The 18,850-nt window shown below is 33.8% G+C and overlaps 1 protein-coding gene across 1 annotated transcript; it reads left to right on the top strand.

The window, feature by feature from the left end:
• Window positions 1-851: 851 nt before the first annotated feature.
• Window positions 852-14,552, top strand: LOC108764382 (somatomedin-B and thrombospondin type-1 domain-containing protein). Its single transcript, XM_018512612.1, has 5 exons — window positions 852-1,463; window positions 7,526-7,726; window positions 9,564-9,642; window positions 10,771-10,844; window positions 13,815-14,552. Exons 1-5 carry the CDS (start codon window positions 1,208-1,210, stop codon window positions 14,171-14,173), a joined length of 969 nt encoding a protein of 322 aa, XP_018368114.1. The 5' UTR covers window positions 852-1,207; the 3' UTR covers window positions 14,174-14,552.
• Window positions 14,553-18,850: the final 4,298 nt, after the last annotated feature.

The raw sequence follows: 18,850 nt of genomic DNA, 5'->3' as shown, positions 1-18,850 counted from the left end.
TTTTGTAACAACAATAGTATTTTTATTTAAATTTCTACATTGTGCAATATAATATCGATAACAGTACAATATTGTCAGATATTATCGAGGTCGTATATACAAGGTGTCTTTTTGTAACCAATCAAAGATTGTAATAGCGAACTCGATGTCGCGTTGAAAATAACGTTAGAAATAAAATAAGTTCCGTCAGTGAGACCGATTTCTTACGATGTTATCGCTAAGAACAAGTCGTTTTTCTATTGAACAAACGCAGAGTAAGACATCCGAGACGGTTCGAGGGGATGTCGTGTGTACGTAGCGTGGTACATGGTACGAATTGTTGCCCTTTAAATTCCATTAAAAGCTGCAAGCACTAAATCGTGGCGTCCCGTGAGAACAGGCGGGGCATGCGCCGAGGCGAGGCAGGTGCCGGCTGCTGCGGTTCCCGTGGGAGGTGCGCCGAGAGTACGAAAAGCAAGGACGACGGGTCGGCGAAGGCGCAACATACCGCGCGCGCCTCGTTACGCTCTTCTCGCGCTCGCGGGGGTTGAAACTCGACTCAGTTGGATCGCGACACCCTCCGCCGAAGGGTCGAGCGCGACAGGATCGCTCGTTGTGGTGATATGCAAAAAATCCTATCGCTATCCTATGCGTGTCGCACAGTGGCTCCCGTAGATTTTCCTTCATTTTCATTTTTCTCATATTTGCGAGAATAAATAATAATAATAATATTATTATTATTATCGTTGAACATTTTAATTAATTGCGAAAACATATTAAAAAAATAATAAAAATTCCCAATTGAGAGAGACACGACATATTATTTTATATTTCTGTTAAGAGACCCAAAAACATAAAATAACTATTTTTATGCAAATGTAAAGTGCGCTCTCGCAGAGTCGCGCATTTTAATGGTCGGTAAATGTCGATATTGGGAATATTGAATGAACTGTGGTTTCGGACAATAGCTCCTCGACAACTGAAGAGTTATTCTCTCGAACGGACTAGGAACTGATATCTTGAAACGTGGGACCAGTAGATCGACATGCTGACGATTAATCGCGCGCGCGACGAGTCGCTGTAAAGAGTCGAAGTAAACGAGTGTGAATTCGTCGTCGTTACGGCACGTGCGTGGTGTTTCCACGGACTGTCGGCGAAATCAAACAATCCAAGGTCGTCGTGGTGGCGGTGAGAGCAAGGTCGTCAGGGTCGCGGAATCGCGAGGAGAATGTGGAGGAAGGACGCGACCAGGCTGGCCAGACTGATCGTCGTCGCCACGCTAATTTCCCTGACCGTTGACGGGATCGCTGCCGGAAGCTGCAGCTCCGCGAAGCTCTGTTGCCAAGGCAGGGACTCGGGCTGCGTCATTCAGAAAGAATCGCCAAACGCGATTATCGAGAGCCCGCGCGACAAGCCGTGCTACTGCGATCACGCATGTCTCAAACTCGCCGATTGCTGCGACGACTTTAAGGAGACCTGCGGTGGTACGTGTTCGGTGATTTTGCACGGAGGGCTTGGGGGGTAGCGACGCGTAATATTGAAAAGAAGATGGATGAAGTTGGGTTGAAAAAAGCAAAAAAGATTATTTTATATAGTGCAGTCGACTATTTTTGTTTTAATCGTAATTAAAAAGTAACTGATTATTTCTTTAGTTCCTTTTTATGAGTATTCGGTCAGATTTTTAATTTGATTTTTAATTTCAAGTTAAATTGAGACATGGCATTTTCTTTGCGCAAGGACTAAAACGAATTATAAATATTGTACGTACATATACGCAAGCATATAAATTATATATACATATATAAAGATAAATTTTTTCTTATCATCAATTGCAAGTAAGAAAATTTTATAATAAATATTATTGCTATTTTTAATGTGAGAAATATATAGACTCGTTTTTACAATATGTGGTTACATAATGATTAAAGATTTTACTAAGAAATTTATTAACAAAATTCATTCATAAATTTCTTGGTAATTTAATATTTAGGTAACTATATGCTGTGTGTATGTGTGTGTGTGTGTGTGTGAAAACGGACTTGGAGTAATTATAATTAATACTTCTAATTGGAATCAAAAAAGTAAATATGCAATTACACAAATAAATATTACAATATAATTTGTAATAAAAACAGATAAAAGGAAGATATTAAAAAGAGGCCGATCTTTGCCCGCAAAGGTATAAGTAAAAGGAATAGCTTTTTTTATAGATTTTGACTTCCTGAATACAATAATGTTAATAAAAAGTTCGGGATCGGTAGATAACACTTTGAAAATTGAAAATGAACATGATATATTTAAACAAATTTCTTACTTACTTTTCAAGATGTTCCTCAAGTGTTGCCACAAACTTTTTAATAATTTTATCATATTCAAGAAGTCAAAATCTACAAAAAATACTATTCCTTTTACTGACATTCTTTCGAACAAAAGTCGGACCTTTTTTAATATCCTTTAAAAAATAGCAGATTTTTATCCAAAAAGATGTAAATAAAAGAAATAGTGTTTTTCGTAGATTTTGATCTCTTGAATATGATAAAATTATTAAAAAGTTCGTGACATTTGGAGAACCCCTTGAAAAGTAAGTAAGAATATTGAAATTTGTTTAAATATATCACGTTTACGTTCAATTTTCAAGGTGTTCCCTATCGATCCCGAACTTTTTATTAACATTATCGTATTCAGGAGGTTGAAATCTATAAAAAACGCTATTCTTTTTACTTACACCTTTATCAGTAAAAATCGATCACTCTTTTTAACATCCTCCTTTAAGTACGAAATAGAAAATCCTGATAGAAAATGCTAATCAATTAATCAAACTTGGAAACATGGAAGAAATAATCAATTCCTGAAGAAAATCACGCAGAACATTGATTAATTAGTATACGACGCGACGTTCGTCTCTACTTATTCGTGCTAAGCACGCGCTTAAATACACATACATATACATACTCACTACGTCACGGATTTTGTAGGATTACTGCCGGATCTTAAGAACGTAACCTACTTGCTTTTAAGTAACGTACTTGCTTTAGCGTCCTAATGCAGGCGAACTGCGGTCACCTGGGATCACTAAGCAACTTACTATTAATAAGTTTTTAATATTAACACTCATCGTCACCGGAAATGAATTTTGTTGAAGAGTTTTGTGCGCGAAAGCTTTTTTCCCGGGAGCAGGTCCATCATTTTTCGTTCTTTACATCGACATATCAACAGATAAAACAGTGCGATATATAATTCGTTTTTCTCTACCTTTAAAACCAATATCCACTTCCAATTTTCGATCAAAGCAACCATACACATGACCGCTCAAAAAGATGCCGATGCTGCGTTTTACTAATATCAACACAATGCTGCGCGTTGAGAATTTAATCAAATGTCGAGCCATTATTAATCTGACGTAATATATTATATTCAATAGAAACCGACATACACTTGATGATCAAAACGCTTCAAATAATCACGCCGTGTATAGGAATATCATCAAGTGATATTGACTGATTAATATATCAATATATAGAGTACCTATTTCAAAACATGACAACAAATTTTAAGGAAATTAAATTATCGCAGAAATTATGTATGCATTTGGTAGAATTAATTATAATTTATCAGACGTTAAATTTTAATAGTATATGATAGTCGAATAAAAAAACAAATTCAGGTTATGAGATAATTTATGTAATTAAAAAAATACGTCTAATATATATATATATATAGATCCCTCTGCGTGTAGTTTCGCATTTTTAAGAAATAGCCTGCAGGGAACCATTCCACGCATAGATCGGAAGAATTATTGCGGCTATATCGCCTAAGTAAAGATGATAATGCTGCATGGCTGAGAGATCAGCTGCGACGAAGCATAAAAGTAAAGAATATCTTGGTAAATGTATTTCGAAATTTATGGGCTCTGAATATCCATGCTTGTATTTTACAGAATTATGGCATAATGCGAAGATAATAATATTACTAAGTTTTTCACTTTTGTAAAAAACGTAATCGCCAGTATATCCGTTAATGCAATCCTCGTAAAGAATACAAAATTTAATTTACAAATTCAATATTTTATTACAATTTAATTGCTGCTATATGATAAAACGTCGTTAACAACAGATACTGCCAAGGTTTATACCTTGTAATATTGTATATATCGACTACACTTTTATTATCCGTATTTGCATAATAGACCGTCGAATTATTTTACATTGGTGCACAGTTGGAAATTTTATGGCTCGTCGAGCGACGCGCCTGTTACTAGCAAAGGAATTAATGTTATTCAATTCACATTTCCATTCGTTTAACATGGGCCTGTTTTACCGGTTTAATTACCAGATAATCGACGGGCATGCGATTAAACTGTTCGTTAAACAACGCTAACAACATCAAATAAAATCCGCGTTTATGCGCCTATTGTTTTGCTGCAGGTCAATTATTAAAGCGCGAATGTCTCTCTTGAAAATAGACGCGCGAGAGAGCGCCCGCCGAAGATGGAAGTGACTTTATTGCGTCTGACTGCACTTTCATCCATTTTCGTCGGAATGTTCATCTTTAATGCCCTAATTTCTGCCATTTGCGAAGCTACGACGGAATTTAGTATTCGTCGAAGAGCTAAAGCTGTGCCGGAACGCGATTATTCACGCTTACCGGTCGAAGAGAAGTGTCGTTCCTTCCTTCAAGCGCGTTACTTGAAGATGTAACGCGCAGTAGTTGCGGCTGAGATCGTTCCTCGAATGAACGCAAAGCCGTCCGTCTGAAAGCTGGATAATCCTATTCTCGTCGTAGGCTTCGAACGAGACAGGAATTTACATATTTTTTAACGCGGGACCGTGACGGAATCGCGAGAGACGTATTTATTTCGGCCGATTTGCATCCGGCATCCACGCCCAACGAAACGTAAAGATTACACACTTGCGTGAAAGAAATATCTGCGCGTCCTGTTCTCGACGCGAATTTATAACGTCGGCTTCCTTATCATTTTTTAACACGTCAAGACAAGATGGTACTGAACTCATTTTACAAAAGCAGCAGTGAAACGTTTTGAACGTAATAATCTCTCGGAAAGAGGGGGGGAGAGCTGAGAAACGAAAAATGATCACACTATAAGCGTTTTTACTACGGTTAATGATACTTTGACAGTAACTTTGCGAATTTATCTTCCCAAGTAACTCGCGGGGAAAGTCAAATGCACATAAAATATTCTCGCTCCCCTGGCGCAAAGAGCGCATAAGTTTTGGTGACGTACAGCATGCGACACTTCATATTGATCGTTATATACCGATGGTAGTGCTTTTCTTCATATTGCTGGACGAATCTCCAACATCGGGTATTCATTCGACTGTTCGCATTCATCGGACCGTCGCGTCGACCGGCGGGCACGCGAAATAATTTAGTTCGAATGTACAATCGATCGACGACCAGGTCTCGGTAGCGATCGTGTTCGACGGGAGCCGCCAACTATAAGCGCCGTGTAACTATAAAAGAAGCGATATAAACAAGTAGTTATATCTGCGCCTGTACCGCAGTTCTCGTCGGTAATCTAATGCAAAATGCAGCTCGAATTTTAGTCCGCATCTGCAGCTGTGGTCGTGGCCGGTCCGTCTCCGATAAAATATTTCTCTCATATTTGTAATGTCCGCTCAGCCGTGATCGTATAATAAATCTTTAAATTATTACTGATTTGAAAACGAGGAATGAGAACGTTATAAGCGCGAAAATTGAAAATGCTAATGATTATATTAATACATCAATATGTGTGTGCACGAGACGTACAAATGTTGCGATTACAATAATTACATTAATAAAGTAACGTGCGTCATTTAATTATACGCTATTTGTGATAAAATACGAATATAAAATTATACAAAGTATTTAATTCAATTTTATCAATCGTGTGATATTTCATTTTCATATTCTCGTTATAGACCATATTGATAAATTTCACTTTGCAATTATTTCAAAGTGAATCTCTTTCCTCGATTTTACACACGAGAGAGCAAAGTATCGTTTATATAAATACTTTTCTCTAATTGCCTTTTCAATTTATGTAATGATATCTATTATGGTAAAGAAATATTTTAGAATTCTACGAAACGTGCATTAGAAAAAAGTCTGATTGCGTTAATAAGAATTCTGATTGAAAATGGGCAAATCAAAATTTTTTCTCTGGATAAATTTATTACAATTCTAGTTGAGATAACTAGAATTCTAATTGATATAATCAGAATCTTCTTGTTAGTTCATTTTCAACCAGAAATTTTTCTCAGTGTAAAATAAACTGTATTGTTGAACGTACGCTGTAGTTCAATAAAAAACAAGATATCTCTCGGTTAATTGCTTGTCTCTCACTTAATGTAGCCGTTAAAAAATTCGGCGCGCAAATTAATGACTGCTCGATATTGCATTTAAAACAGTATTTAATTAACGCCGTTGACATCGTCCCACTTTTTAAATGTCGCGATACTTGTTCTTGATGCATTCCGCGCGAAACGGAGTAGCAGCACGTTAAGTGAATTTCCATCCTTCGCGTTCTACGCGCTCCTTAATGGAGAGAAGCATCAGTGATTGCCGATGCGCGTTTATTGCATTTTTACTCATTTCAAATTGTCTCTTCAGTTTTCTGGCGATACAGAGGAGTAATAAAACGCATAGTGAAATGCGTTTTAGAAGGACGTTCGTAAATCGCTATTTCTGTGAACTGCTTTTATGAGCATCGTAAAATATATCGGCAAATAACATGTTCGATAACCAAAAATCCAAAAAACAGGGCGAATGAGAGTCAGCGTGGTAATTAATATGCAATCTTAAATCTTCAATCCAGAAAATAGAATCTTTATTCCAAAAAATATAATAGTACGTTTCAGTTCACTTTGGAACCATCCTCAGCAATACAGATTCAAAAAATCAAAATATCAATTCCTTCACGTCCAAGAAAAAATTACCATCAGATTAACAGATTTGATGTTGTAATCTATTCAAAACATTAAAATTATCTTATGAATATATCTATCCAACAAATCCCAAATTAGCATTAAAAACTGGTGACTTACCTCAAGACATAGAAGGAATTCGTCTCGACATTGGATCAACTAATTACAATTAATATTCACTAAAGGATATCAAAATTAAAAAACGCATGTTGATCGCAGCTCGAACGAAACATGACTAATACATTTAATATAATCAGAAAGACATATCAGGTCAACAACGAAAATAAAAAGAAAAAAGGACAATGTCATTTGTAAATACATGTTCGATCTTTTCTATGCACACATATATGTCTCGTATACTATAAAGCTTTAAAATTTTATTCTAAAAATTTATATCTCTCAATTAAAAAATATTATAATTACGTTGTCAATGTTAAAATAAGAATGGAAGCTGAAGAATGATAAGAGACAACTTAAATGATAAGAGATCGAAAATATCCCGTTATCGATTTATCAATCGCATTTTATCAGCGCGGCACTTTCGGGACAATTTTATCGTTTGTCTGCGAGAAACGACCAGATGGCCAGATCTTAACGTCGCGTTCATTCCCTCCTTACAGTGGTCGACTGTGTGGTGAGCGAATGGAGTCCGTGGACTCCTTGCGATAACGGATGCGGAAGTGGCACTCAAAGGCGCAGCCGGGTGATCGAGATCGAGGAAAAGAATGGCGGAAAGCACTGTCCGCACTTGGACCAGGAGAGGACATGCCGCAGCTTCCAAAAATGTCACACTGGAATTCGCTCGCAGTCACGTGTTAAAAGTGAGCATTGATCGATGTTTCAAGGAGAAAAAATGTGAATTGTAAAATTTTGCTCTTTACGAATATTATTTATATCTTTTTTCTCTTTTAACAATTATTCTTTATAAACATTTAAATACGCAATTTTATTGAAAACTAGCAATAGAAAAGCATCGTATTGATTAAAATCATTATTTTTTTAAATATATTGTTATAATATAAGTTGTTATATTTAATGTTTACTATATTTAATATTCATTTGTTTTACTTATAATATCACGTCGCATTCTACTTTCGGAATACGAAGTTTAATAAAATAATAAGCGGACTTTTTGAATTACTCGGCAACGGAGCGTCCTAGCGACGTGCGGTTTGCAGCACTATAATCGTTATAATCTTCCGAGTAACTGGCTTTTTCAAAATTGTTTACATCTCGTTTAGTTTCAGAGTTATTGTTATTTGAGTGCAACGAGTTTCAGTGTTTGTGGCGATTTTCACCTCGAAATGAATTTTTGCAATTTTTGCCTCAAGGTTAAACAATCAACTGTCAGTACTACGATGGCGTTTTGAAAAAATTGCGCGAAACAATTCGCAAAAAGAGACCACAGTTGTGGCGAGACAACTCATGGTTCCTTCACCATGACAATGCTGTCCATTCGGCCTTGTCAATTCGCAAGTTTTGTGTAAAAAATCAGATGACTGTCCTCCCCCTGTGATTTTTTCTTGTTTCCAAAATTAAAATCAGTTCCCAAAATAAAAATTCAGTTCGAGTCGAAAATCATCACGAACACTAAAACACGTTGCACTCAAATAGCAATAACTCTGAAACTAAACGAGATGTAAACAATTTAAAAAAAAACCAGTTACTCCGAAGATTATTATGATTGTAGTACTGCAAACCGCTTGTCGCTAGGACGCTCCGTTGCCAAATAATTCAAATTAGTCTGCTTATTTTTTTATCAGACCTCCAAACGTATTTCCGAAGAGCACGAATTAACCTTTAACTTGAGAGCGTCTGATTTTTTTTATGTAAATGATCATAAGTTTTTACACTACAATTAAAATCACTAACAACACATTGTATATACTATTTTAATTATTTTCCAATTATTTTTATTTTATTAATATTTAAAAACATAATGGATATAGACTTAATTATAATTTTCTAAAACAAATAAGTAAAAACAAATAAATATTATAAGTAAAACAAATAAATATTAAATATAGTAAACATTAAATATAATAACTTATATTATAACAATATATTTAAAAAAAATAATGATTTTAATCAATACGATGCTTTTCTATTGCTAATTTTCAATAAAATTGCATATTTAAATGTTTGTAAAGAATAATTGTTAAAAGAGAAAAAAGATATAAATAATATTCGTAAAGAGCAAAATTTTACAATTCACATTTTTTCACCGTTGGGATATAAAAACACTCCAAATGATTATTCCCAAGTTAATTAGACTCGTTGAATTTGCACAATGTAATTAGTCGAATGAGGTCATATTTTTTACTCTTATTTCATAAACAACAAACAACCTAAAATAATCGAACAATAATTATTCTTTCAATAATTATTACGACTTGTGATAATAATCGCGTGATTACAATTGAAGATTAAATTACATTGGAGAAAATTGAGGTGTGAGAAGAAATATTAATTCCTCCTATATTCTTCCTCGAATTCTTAGTTTCTGTAAAAACTATAATGGTCTGACATTTCTCAAGCGGTTCCCGTTTCTAAAGAATGAGAAGACCCGGATTATCTTCGATTGTATCTAGCGCGATGCGAAATTCTTGACGTCTGTCTACTGTTCGATTCTAGGCGATTTCCTTTCATTTGCCATAGGTGTGACGCTTCTGGAGATTTTTCCGAGTGATGGCAACAATACGGATGTAAGGATCAAGGATAGGATCGTCGATAAAAGGTAAGTCAAGCCTTCATGCTTCGGGTTCGTGCGAAATGCGATTTGCCACACATGTTCCCAATTCGTGCTGCAGAAACAATGTCTTTTCCGTTTTCTCTGATTGCCAGCGCAAAAGTAGATAAAACGACAGATTTGTGGGAAAATTAAAGCGCAAAATTGCTTATTACTATAAATCAAGCGATCATTATTAACTGTTTCCATTTTTATATTAATATTAGGTTTCTTCTGTAAAAGATATGATTCTGAAACTTTTCAATAATTATGTTCTTTATATTAATAAAATATTTAGTTTTTAAAATTATTTTTTTATTTATAGTAAAATAATCACTAAAATAGTCAAACATTATTATTATTCGTTTGGTCCATTTAATGATTAAGAAACGTTAGTACTTTTAGAATTAAATTTCTTTCGCATTTCGAATATTATTAAAACTTATCATTTATTGGTGTAGGAATCCTTTAAAAGTCCTTCGATTGAATTAAATGATGACTAGATAAGTACTCGATAGGAGTGGATAAATGACACTATGCGATAGAATTCTATATGACTTGCTGCAGAATAGGATGCCGTTAATGCTTTTAACGCACTTATCCCTTTTTCTATGCCGTGTATGCATCAACGAATGACACAATTAATTTCAATCGCATTTTGTATGTATTATTAATAGTGCGAAGCGTTCGTGCGTAACTAACAAGTTGATGCCCTTAATTTTCAAAGTTCGTTACCCTTTCGCGCGATCAAGCATTACGATTCAATTCCATTAAAAGCCTTCTCTGGTTGACGAGGAATACCTCCCACGGGATACATTTTTAATCTCGTGCCGTTCTATAACCAAGACAGAATCGCCGATGTGTCAAGTATCTAATTTGACACGTGCTCCGACCTGTTACAAAACACGTAGCAAACATCGCATCGCAGTATCGAGATTCCCCTGTGACGTTATGTCGAGCGGGTAAAGCAAACTATACAAGCCGCCAGCGAGCAATGGAGCCCTTTGGGTTCCGTCATATAGTGTGTGCAGTGTGTGGTGCGGTGGCTAACGAGAAAACATACTGGGGGTCCATATACACGTTTTGTTCTCGGCTTTGCGATATTTAATATAAAAACCGATATTATACACGTTTCAGAGGCAGCTGCATTCCTTTCACTATTACGTGGAGTTCACGAGGTTGTGGCAAGTTTTTGGAATTGCTTTCGCAGGGTTCGTATATAAGTATCTAATAATAATAGCCGAGTCTAATCTTAATTGGAAATAGGAGTTTTATTTAATAGGATTACTATTGCTATTTTTATTATCGAGGTCGAAAATCCAAATGCAGAATGAATATCGAATATCGACCTTCCTCTTCCTCTTGGCTCGAAAATAGTTAAAATTAGTTCCTTTCTTTGGAAATTAAGACCGCTATTTATAGTCCGTTCTTGAGTAATACTTTAAAATATTAATACGGCTCTGTGATTGATTTTTTTTTACATCTTAAGACTATAGGTACATACTTAAGATAGTTTCAAATATAAGTACTGTCTATGGTTACTAAATCAGAATTTATCATTCGACAGATTCGACAGATACTTTCAATTCTTTATATAATAAATTCTCAGATTTTTTTAGGAACTCATAAGACACAAGCCATTTATATTTAACTAAGTAAAGTAAGATATCGTTATTTGAACTTAAATTGTAACCTCTTTATCACTTATAATATTAAAAAATTTTTTATTTGCTTCTTAAAATGTTAGAGTAAATCAGAAACTTTGAGCTACATTTTCATGTTAAGAATGAATAAGATGCTTAGTAAAACACTACGGAGCTTATAAAAACAGAGTATATATTGCAACGAAGAGGAAAAACAACGGCGGATGCTCCGCATACCGGCCATTCTTTTCCGCGGTTAAGTCCTTGCCCCACGCGTTCAAGCTTTTTGTAACCATAATACTTCGAAGAGACAATAGACTTGTCTTCTTGCGAAAAACGTTTCGCATCTCCGCGGCGGTATGTAAAACTCGGGATTACGCTTCGAGCGAAAAATTATCGCTTCGCGAAAGTCTTCTCTCTTAGCCGCCTGACATGATAAAAGCAAGATTCCTTAGTCCGCGTGCCCGGCGAGTTTAAAAAAACTTGCAATATTAATTTTAACTTTTTGATATGCTCATTTATATTACATGAAACACAGAGAACTCGAGAAATCGTACATTTTTACGCTAATAGATATGTACGTTATTAAAAAGGTCATTCGACTCTTTTAAGACCAAGATATAACTTTAAACAATTCAAAATGATAGAATCGATCAAGATATAACTTCAAACAATTCGAAATGATAGAAAGGGCTAAAAGCCTTTCAAAATCAAAGTACATAATTAAACGAACGTTTTATTCTACCACTAGGACATTTTCAATGTATTAGTCAAATATACATAATAATCAATCCCACCTTACACATTTATAAAAGTTAAATAATTAAAACAATAACCGTCATATAAAAATTCTGCGATAAAACAATTAATTATTATTTCTTTCTTCTAATTCAATAATTTCGAACGCAATCTGTAGGTATTATTTCTTTTGTTATTCTTTATTTAAAAATACGCATGTCAAATTCAATCGCTAATTGCAATAGCTAATTGCAATAGTATGATGGGAAGTCTCGATTTCATAAATGTCATATAAACCTCCAAAAGTAGACTCATGCTTCTTTGAAAATTGCCCATTGTAATCAGTTCATAAATTTAGAAATAATAGTCCATTATATTAATCCTTATTAACTTTAAATATTTACTCACGGAGAAAATTTTATATTTAAAATTACTATAATGTGGTAGTAGCTGCGAACATCATGTAAATTATAAATTTAAATGCTATAGTTATTTTTTTAAAAACAATAATGTAACGTAATTTTTACACTTTTTCATAGTAAACATTTTTTATTACAAAATCACAACTTGCTGAATAAAAGTTTGTAAAGATAAGTAAAAAATATATACCTGGCAAATTTTGTTTGCGTACCATAGTAAAAATTAACAATTCTCATGTTAGAATATGGCTTAAGCACTGGTTTAACAAAATAATTACTTTATGTATTATAATTATGTGATAAAAATTAGTATTACCATAGTAAAAGTTATGTCGGAATCATGTGACGGTCCATCGGAAATACTAGTACATAGTAAAGTGTGATTTAAAATTGTATTAAAATTTAATATAAAATTTTCCCCGTGCTGGAGCATATACTATAATTATGCTTTACGCCACTTTACGAAATAGGATATATCTATTACAACTATTTCTATAACAATTGAATATTTTTCTTATATAATTTAATGACATAAAAGGTAACGATAAATTTATTAATCTTATGATTATAATTATTTGTAAATTGATTTTATCATATCTGTCAAAAGAAGCTTAAGGAATAATAGGATCCTTTACTTAAAACGATGTAATAAGACGATGATTTTAACGGAATCTAAACTCCTCAAATTTTGAATATGAAATTTGCATAATGATGAATCGCGTCGCTAACGTGGAAATGAAGCGACTCGATCTAGTCTCAATTAACGTGCACCACGGTTGCGCGACGTAACGTCATGTAAATTAGAGCGTAGCTCCCGCGACATTACTCTACGACGGCTGTTATCACGAAGGAATCGACCGGATGTAGTGGATGCAGTGGTGGAGATAACGGTTGTTTCCTACCGGGGACGTATCTAAAGTAGATAAGCCACGAAACGCGGAAATCTGCGGACGAAAGCAAGTTATTTTGATGATGGTTTACTTATTATCTCTATATCGCTGTTAAATTAGCTATCTTATTTTCCTCACCTTGTGTAGATGTATCTTTTCATTTAATTCCATTTTCCCTCTCTTATTATAATTAATATAAGAGAAATCAATTGCTTTTTTTCCATGTATATGTTACATACGTTTAGAAAAGATTAATTATATTAATAGAAGAATATTTATTGCCAAATAAACATATAGTTATAGAATTTTTAATTTTGAAATATTTTTAGAATTATACTATATACATATAGATGTTGGAAAGAAGTTAGAAACTAAGAATATACATTAGAGTTCGAAGAGATATAAAAATAATTCGTAATGTCAAGTGTATAACTGAAATTACATGCCGTTGATTGAAAAACAAAAACCGTGAGCGATTGAAATCACCATAGGTTTGTCCATTTGCGTGGAGCGTCCCGGTAACGAGAGTCTGGACAAATACGTGGGCGTGAACAAGTGGAAGCTATCGACCAATATTGCTGGTAGCAGCAATCGATACAGCCAATCGACCAGTTCGATCTGCCACGGAAGATGGTATGGCGATTCGAAGCTGGTTGATTGTCACGATTGGCGATGCGTCCGAAAATCGACTCCGTACACCATGCAATGGCTCCGACGTCGACGTCGCAGAGGAGCAAATAGCAATGCCATCGTCAACAATACGGATAAAGTCATGAGAAGGCGAAGAAGAGGCAGACGACGGAAGAGGAGTAGAAGAAGAAGGCGCGACGTCGCTGTCGCGAAGCGGTGAATGTTTTCTGGAGATCTACGTTCTCCAACAGCTCTTGTGAATGTCATCGGTGTTAGAATATCCCTTTCTCCTATCTCTATTATTATTTATTATGCAGGATATATCGTAAGATGTTAAGGATACTCCAAGACGAGATTCTTTGAGAAACTCTATTCTAATTTGATCGAAGAATTGGTTTTTTCGTAGCAAAAATATTGAGTCCTCAATTTGAAATTATAATTAATTGAAAGCCGCCGACCACTTCGCAAATTAAGCTTCAAAGCTACAGGTAGATAGAATCGAAAAGCTTACTTCTTATTTAAGTTCGAGTGTACTTTAATAGGATTTTAATTTGATACTATTTCATTACTGAGGCATTTAATGTTAAGAATTAGAAAGATGGCGTCCAATTAAATTTTCGCTGCAGAAAAATTAGCTTCGAATTAGTCAAAGAATCCATTCTTAAAATATATGCAGATTTTATGTATTACAATGTATCCTGTATATTTAATTTAATATTATTTACTGCAGTTATCATTTATATTTAATTTTCTTTTATATCGTTTACGTTAATCGCTATTCTTATTTATTTTGTTACCTTCCTCGAAACTTTTTCTACATTAAATTTTCTAGGAGGGCTGAAGTAACGGAACATAAAATAAAATCTATTCTACTATTTTGTTCTTTTTTTCCCTTCTACTTTGCTATAGACACAGTAATTGTACGGACCCATTGCCTAGATTATCCCGATAATTATCATATCGATTTTATCATTAGCGCAAGCTTGCGAAACGTCCATCGGGAGAAGAGTGAATATCTTATTCCCTTTGGAAGGAATCTCTCTCGCAAGATAATCGATATTAATATATATATATATATATGTAGAATTATGATTTACGCTGAAAACTATGAATTTAATAAATTTGTTGTATTTGACGTTTGAGAGATAAGAATGAGAGACAGGAACGAGTGTTGATAATATACACATGGTTGCGTTAATTTATTATTTTCCTCTCTATCTTTTCCTTTTCTTCCGATTTTATTCAATCTAATATTGTATTGTACGCGTTTGTCGGATAGATGTAAAATATATGTATTCATAGCGAGCGGATAAAAAGGATTTTATCATTATAATCATAAATAATTGTATTTTATTAATAACGTGACTATCATAATACGTATCTTCCATAAGATAGAAAATTTATAAGATCAGAAATTTACTGCTGCCTCGTACATAATTTTCTTTAATTATTTTGTGTTCCGCCTATTATAAATATAAAATATTTTATCTTAGATATATACAGGGTGTCTCAAAAATCTATCACTCATTTATATCTCGTCGGAAACACTCCGACATTAGAAAAGAAACGATTTTTTTTTCAATTTAGATTCCAGCATTCATACATAGTTTCGTAATGATGTTCATTCTCTTTGCGGTGCCCTGTATGCTATGAAAATAATTTTTCATGTCCCTAAGTATACATATTATCTAACAAATTATACATATCGTTTGATATAATAAAATTTCCATACAATCTCATTTTACTTTTTAGTATCTATTTGCGGCTCTAAGTGCGTGGGATATCATTATTTCTCTTCACGAGAAACATATCGGCATGACGAGAGAGTAGAGACTCTCGAACTGAAATGAACAAAAATGTAAAAGCACAGTCAATAAAGAGCACTTGCACACATCTGAATTACGAATTGAATTAAAAACGAAATTCCTCTTCCTTCCTCTATGACTCCTTATATATAATCAAAAACGATAAAAATTTACTTAATCTTTTAACTCTTAATATTAAATATAGATATAGAGAATAAGGAAAGATTATTATCGCGAATATATATAGACCGATAGAGGGAAGTAATTTGGTTAACACTAGAGATTCATTCATCATACATTCATTATACAAATTAAATTATGCTGCATTGAACAGTTGCATATCATTAAATGTCATAATCACCCGTATGTCAGATTATTCGCATTGTATCATACATAAGTAATAATGTTTAATACTAATATGTAAATAATTAACCTGCTGCGATTTTGAGTTCAATACAAATGTTACATTACGTTGACACATATTACGGAACGCGTTTGAATACATATTTTATACCTTATGTGTAATGTAGTAACATATAATTTATATACAATATAACACAATTATTATTATACATAATATATAAAATATTGTAAATATTGTTTTACATATATATATCAGAAAAATTAAATGTGCGATTAACTATCGATAAAATAACGGTGACCTGTTTGTGGTTTCGCTGCTGGTTAATCGCTATCGATTTCCTTCGAAAACAGGAAAATCTGCAAACACAGGATCCGGTTTAAGCACGGTGTTTTCGTTGCTTATCCTTCCTACTTGCATATGAACTAACCTGTATTTCGTGAACGGATCCTGCGGTCGCTTGAAGACGACTATCGTTTATCGTTAACAAACCGCTGTATCCTCCGTAATTCTCCTATAAATACCTGTATCAAAGTACTCGGCAACGTAAAGACTTATACGTTGTCTAAGAAGCAACATCGTGATCCTTACTTTTGCTTCCATTATAAATTCTATTATAGTAGTTTCGATTCCGATTTCTGAAGCGTACGGTTGCGTGATTGTCGATTTTGTCAAGTTAGTGCGCGCACTTGTTGATTGCCAAAATGGGAAGCAAGAAATCGGATATTCTATATCTGTTTGATCGACCGGCGGAGCCAGTGTACGTACCCAAGGGAGAGAACAAAGTCGCTTTTGATGTACCAGCTAACTACTTGGTAAGCTTGATCCTTGACGGTCTTATTGCGTATCAATATTGAATTCCACGACATCAGTTTGATGCTGTTCTGCGCAGTTCACAGAACTTGAAATATCTTGGTCGTATCTAAGATTAAGCCTTAGCAGGGCCGGGCATGTATTTGAAATACTTTTATTTAAAACACACTATTTGCAATACAAGCGTATTTTGTATTTTTTATTTTAGCGGATCACATAAAAGTATTACGTATTTTGTATTCAAAATCGAAAGATTGAAAGCTTTTTGTATCTTGTAATTTAAATAATAAAGTTGATTATCAATGTTAGTATTTGAAATACAAAATACAAAATATTTTCATGTACTCTGAATAAACACAAAATACAAAATATAATTGTCTTACCAATACAGTTTTTCAAATAAAAGTATTTCAAATACATGCCCAGCCCTGAGCCTTAGATCGTAATGCACGACGCTGTACGCTACGAGGAATGTAAGATTTCTAATTTCACGAAATAAAATGTAAGATTTTTAATTACACGAAATAGTTTCATGAAATAAAAGACTTTTTCTCAAGTCCTATTTATTGCCTTCTTATTTATCGAATATAAAAATTCTTAGAAATAATTCGCAATACAAAATTTATTTACATTACTCAATAATCCAAAATAAAAAGAACACTTTGAACGAAGAAAGAATATTTCTTTATTAATGTTACTTAATCGATCATATACAAATTTTTATATATAAACTTCGCTTTTTTAAAACACATTTACAGCCTGAGTCTCGGCAACAGATGGCTCCTGCCATCGTAAATCGTTTCGCCGATGATACCTCGTCAAAGGTTCCAGTGAAGCAAATCAGTCTACCTGACTTGAGTGTCCCCCTTCAACTTGGACGTCGAGAACCTTTCTCTCTTTTCATTCCTAAGCATCGAAAATTAGCCGCGCGACTTATCGATATCTTCTTGGGTTTGTTTCCGATTTATTTATATTACGTTTTATTTACTTCACTTGCCAAATTCTATATAAATTTCGCCTTTGTTTGCGAGTCAATTTAAAAATAGATATATGTATTCAAGTATTAAATTTTTCAATCTAAGATTGTGTTTTAAGATCAACAAATAATCAGCACGCAGTTTGCTTGAATTAAATAGTTGCAAAAATTCGCATAAAAATATTATCAAACATCCAAACCTGTCTTGACCAAATTATATGACCTTTTTCTTTTACATTAAATTTTTCTTTTGTAAAAAAAATATAGATTAATTAAATTAGATTAATTAAACACATTACATATATTTTCACAGTAAGTTACATTGTTATGCTCATGCAAACTTCATTTAAGCACAAGCCTACACGGAGAGATAGTTACGATTTTGGCACGGACAGTCGATACTACTATCGCGTGGCCTATTTCAATGCGTTAATAGCACCATCGTTCTATCTGTTTATGCATGAAGTCGTGCAATCATGGCACGAAAATTGCTATGAAAAAAAGGAATATGATGCGTGCTATGGTCGTATCAGCTTTTTACGATAGTCACACGAGCGCAGTACGCATAAAGCACCCCACTTCACCGTGCGAAATTCGCTCGAAACCCGTGCGATTTTGGCATGGCTTATCGGTTTGACCGTCAAATTTCTAAACCACGCCTTCTATGATGTATTGTGTGTTAAAAATTAAACATTTATGTGAAAAATGTTGCAGCAATAGTAAATATATTAATGCAAGTATTTGATGATTTATTTAAATTATAGAATTTGTTTCCTGAGTGATTTTTTAATTATCACATTCTTACAGAAGATTACAAAGACCCTGGTGGAAAAATTTTGGTGAAATTTGTGTGACGTTTCGCCGAAATTATAAGTTTTGAAACACATTTCAGTGAAATTTTAAATACGTAATTTCAAAAATACGTATAATGTAATATAATAA

The sequence above is a fragment of the Trachymyrmex cornetzi genome, unplaced genomic scaffold (assembly GCF_001594075.2).
Source record: "Trachymyrmex cornetzi isolate Tcor2-1 unplaced genomic scaffold, Tcor1.1 scaffold416, whole genome shotgun sequence".
NCBI lineage: Eukaryota > Metazoa > Arthropoda > Insecta > Hymenoptera > Formicidae > Trachymyrmex > Trachymyrmex cornetzi.
This window is presented reverse-complemented; position numbering and strand designations above follow the sequence as displayed.

What these genes read in the sequence shown, in the direction of transcription:
- LOC108764382 (XM_018512612.1), top strand. Translation starts at nt 1,208, where the DNA reads ATGTGGAGGAAGGACGCGACCAGGCTGGCCAGACTGATCGTCGTCGCC. An exon ending in CTTTAAGGAGACCTGCGGTG is followed by an intron (nt 1,464 to 7,525) that starts GTACGTGTTCGG and finishes CCCTCCTTACAG; the next exon opens with TGGTCGACTGTGTGGTGAGC. An exon ending in CTCGCAGTCACGTGTTAAAA is followed by an intron (nt 7,727 to 9,563) that starts GTGAGCATTGAT and finishes CATTTGCCATAG; the next exon opens with GTGTGACGCTTCTGGAGATT.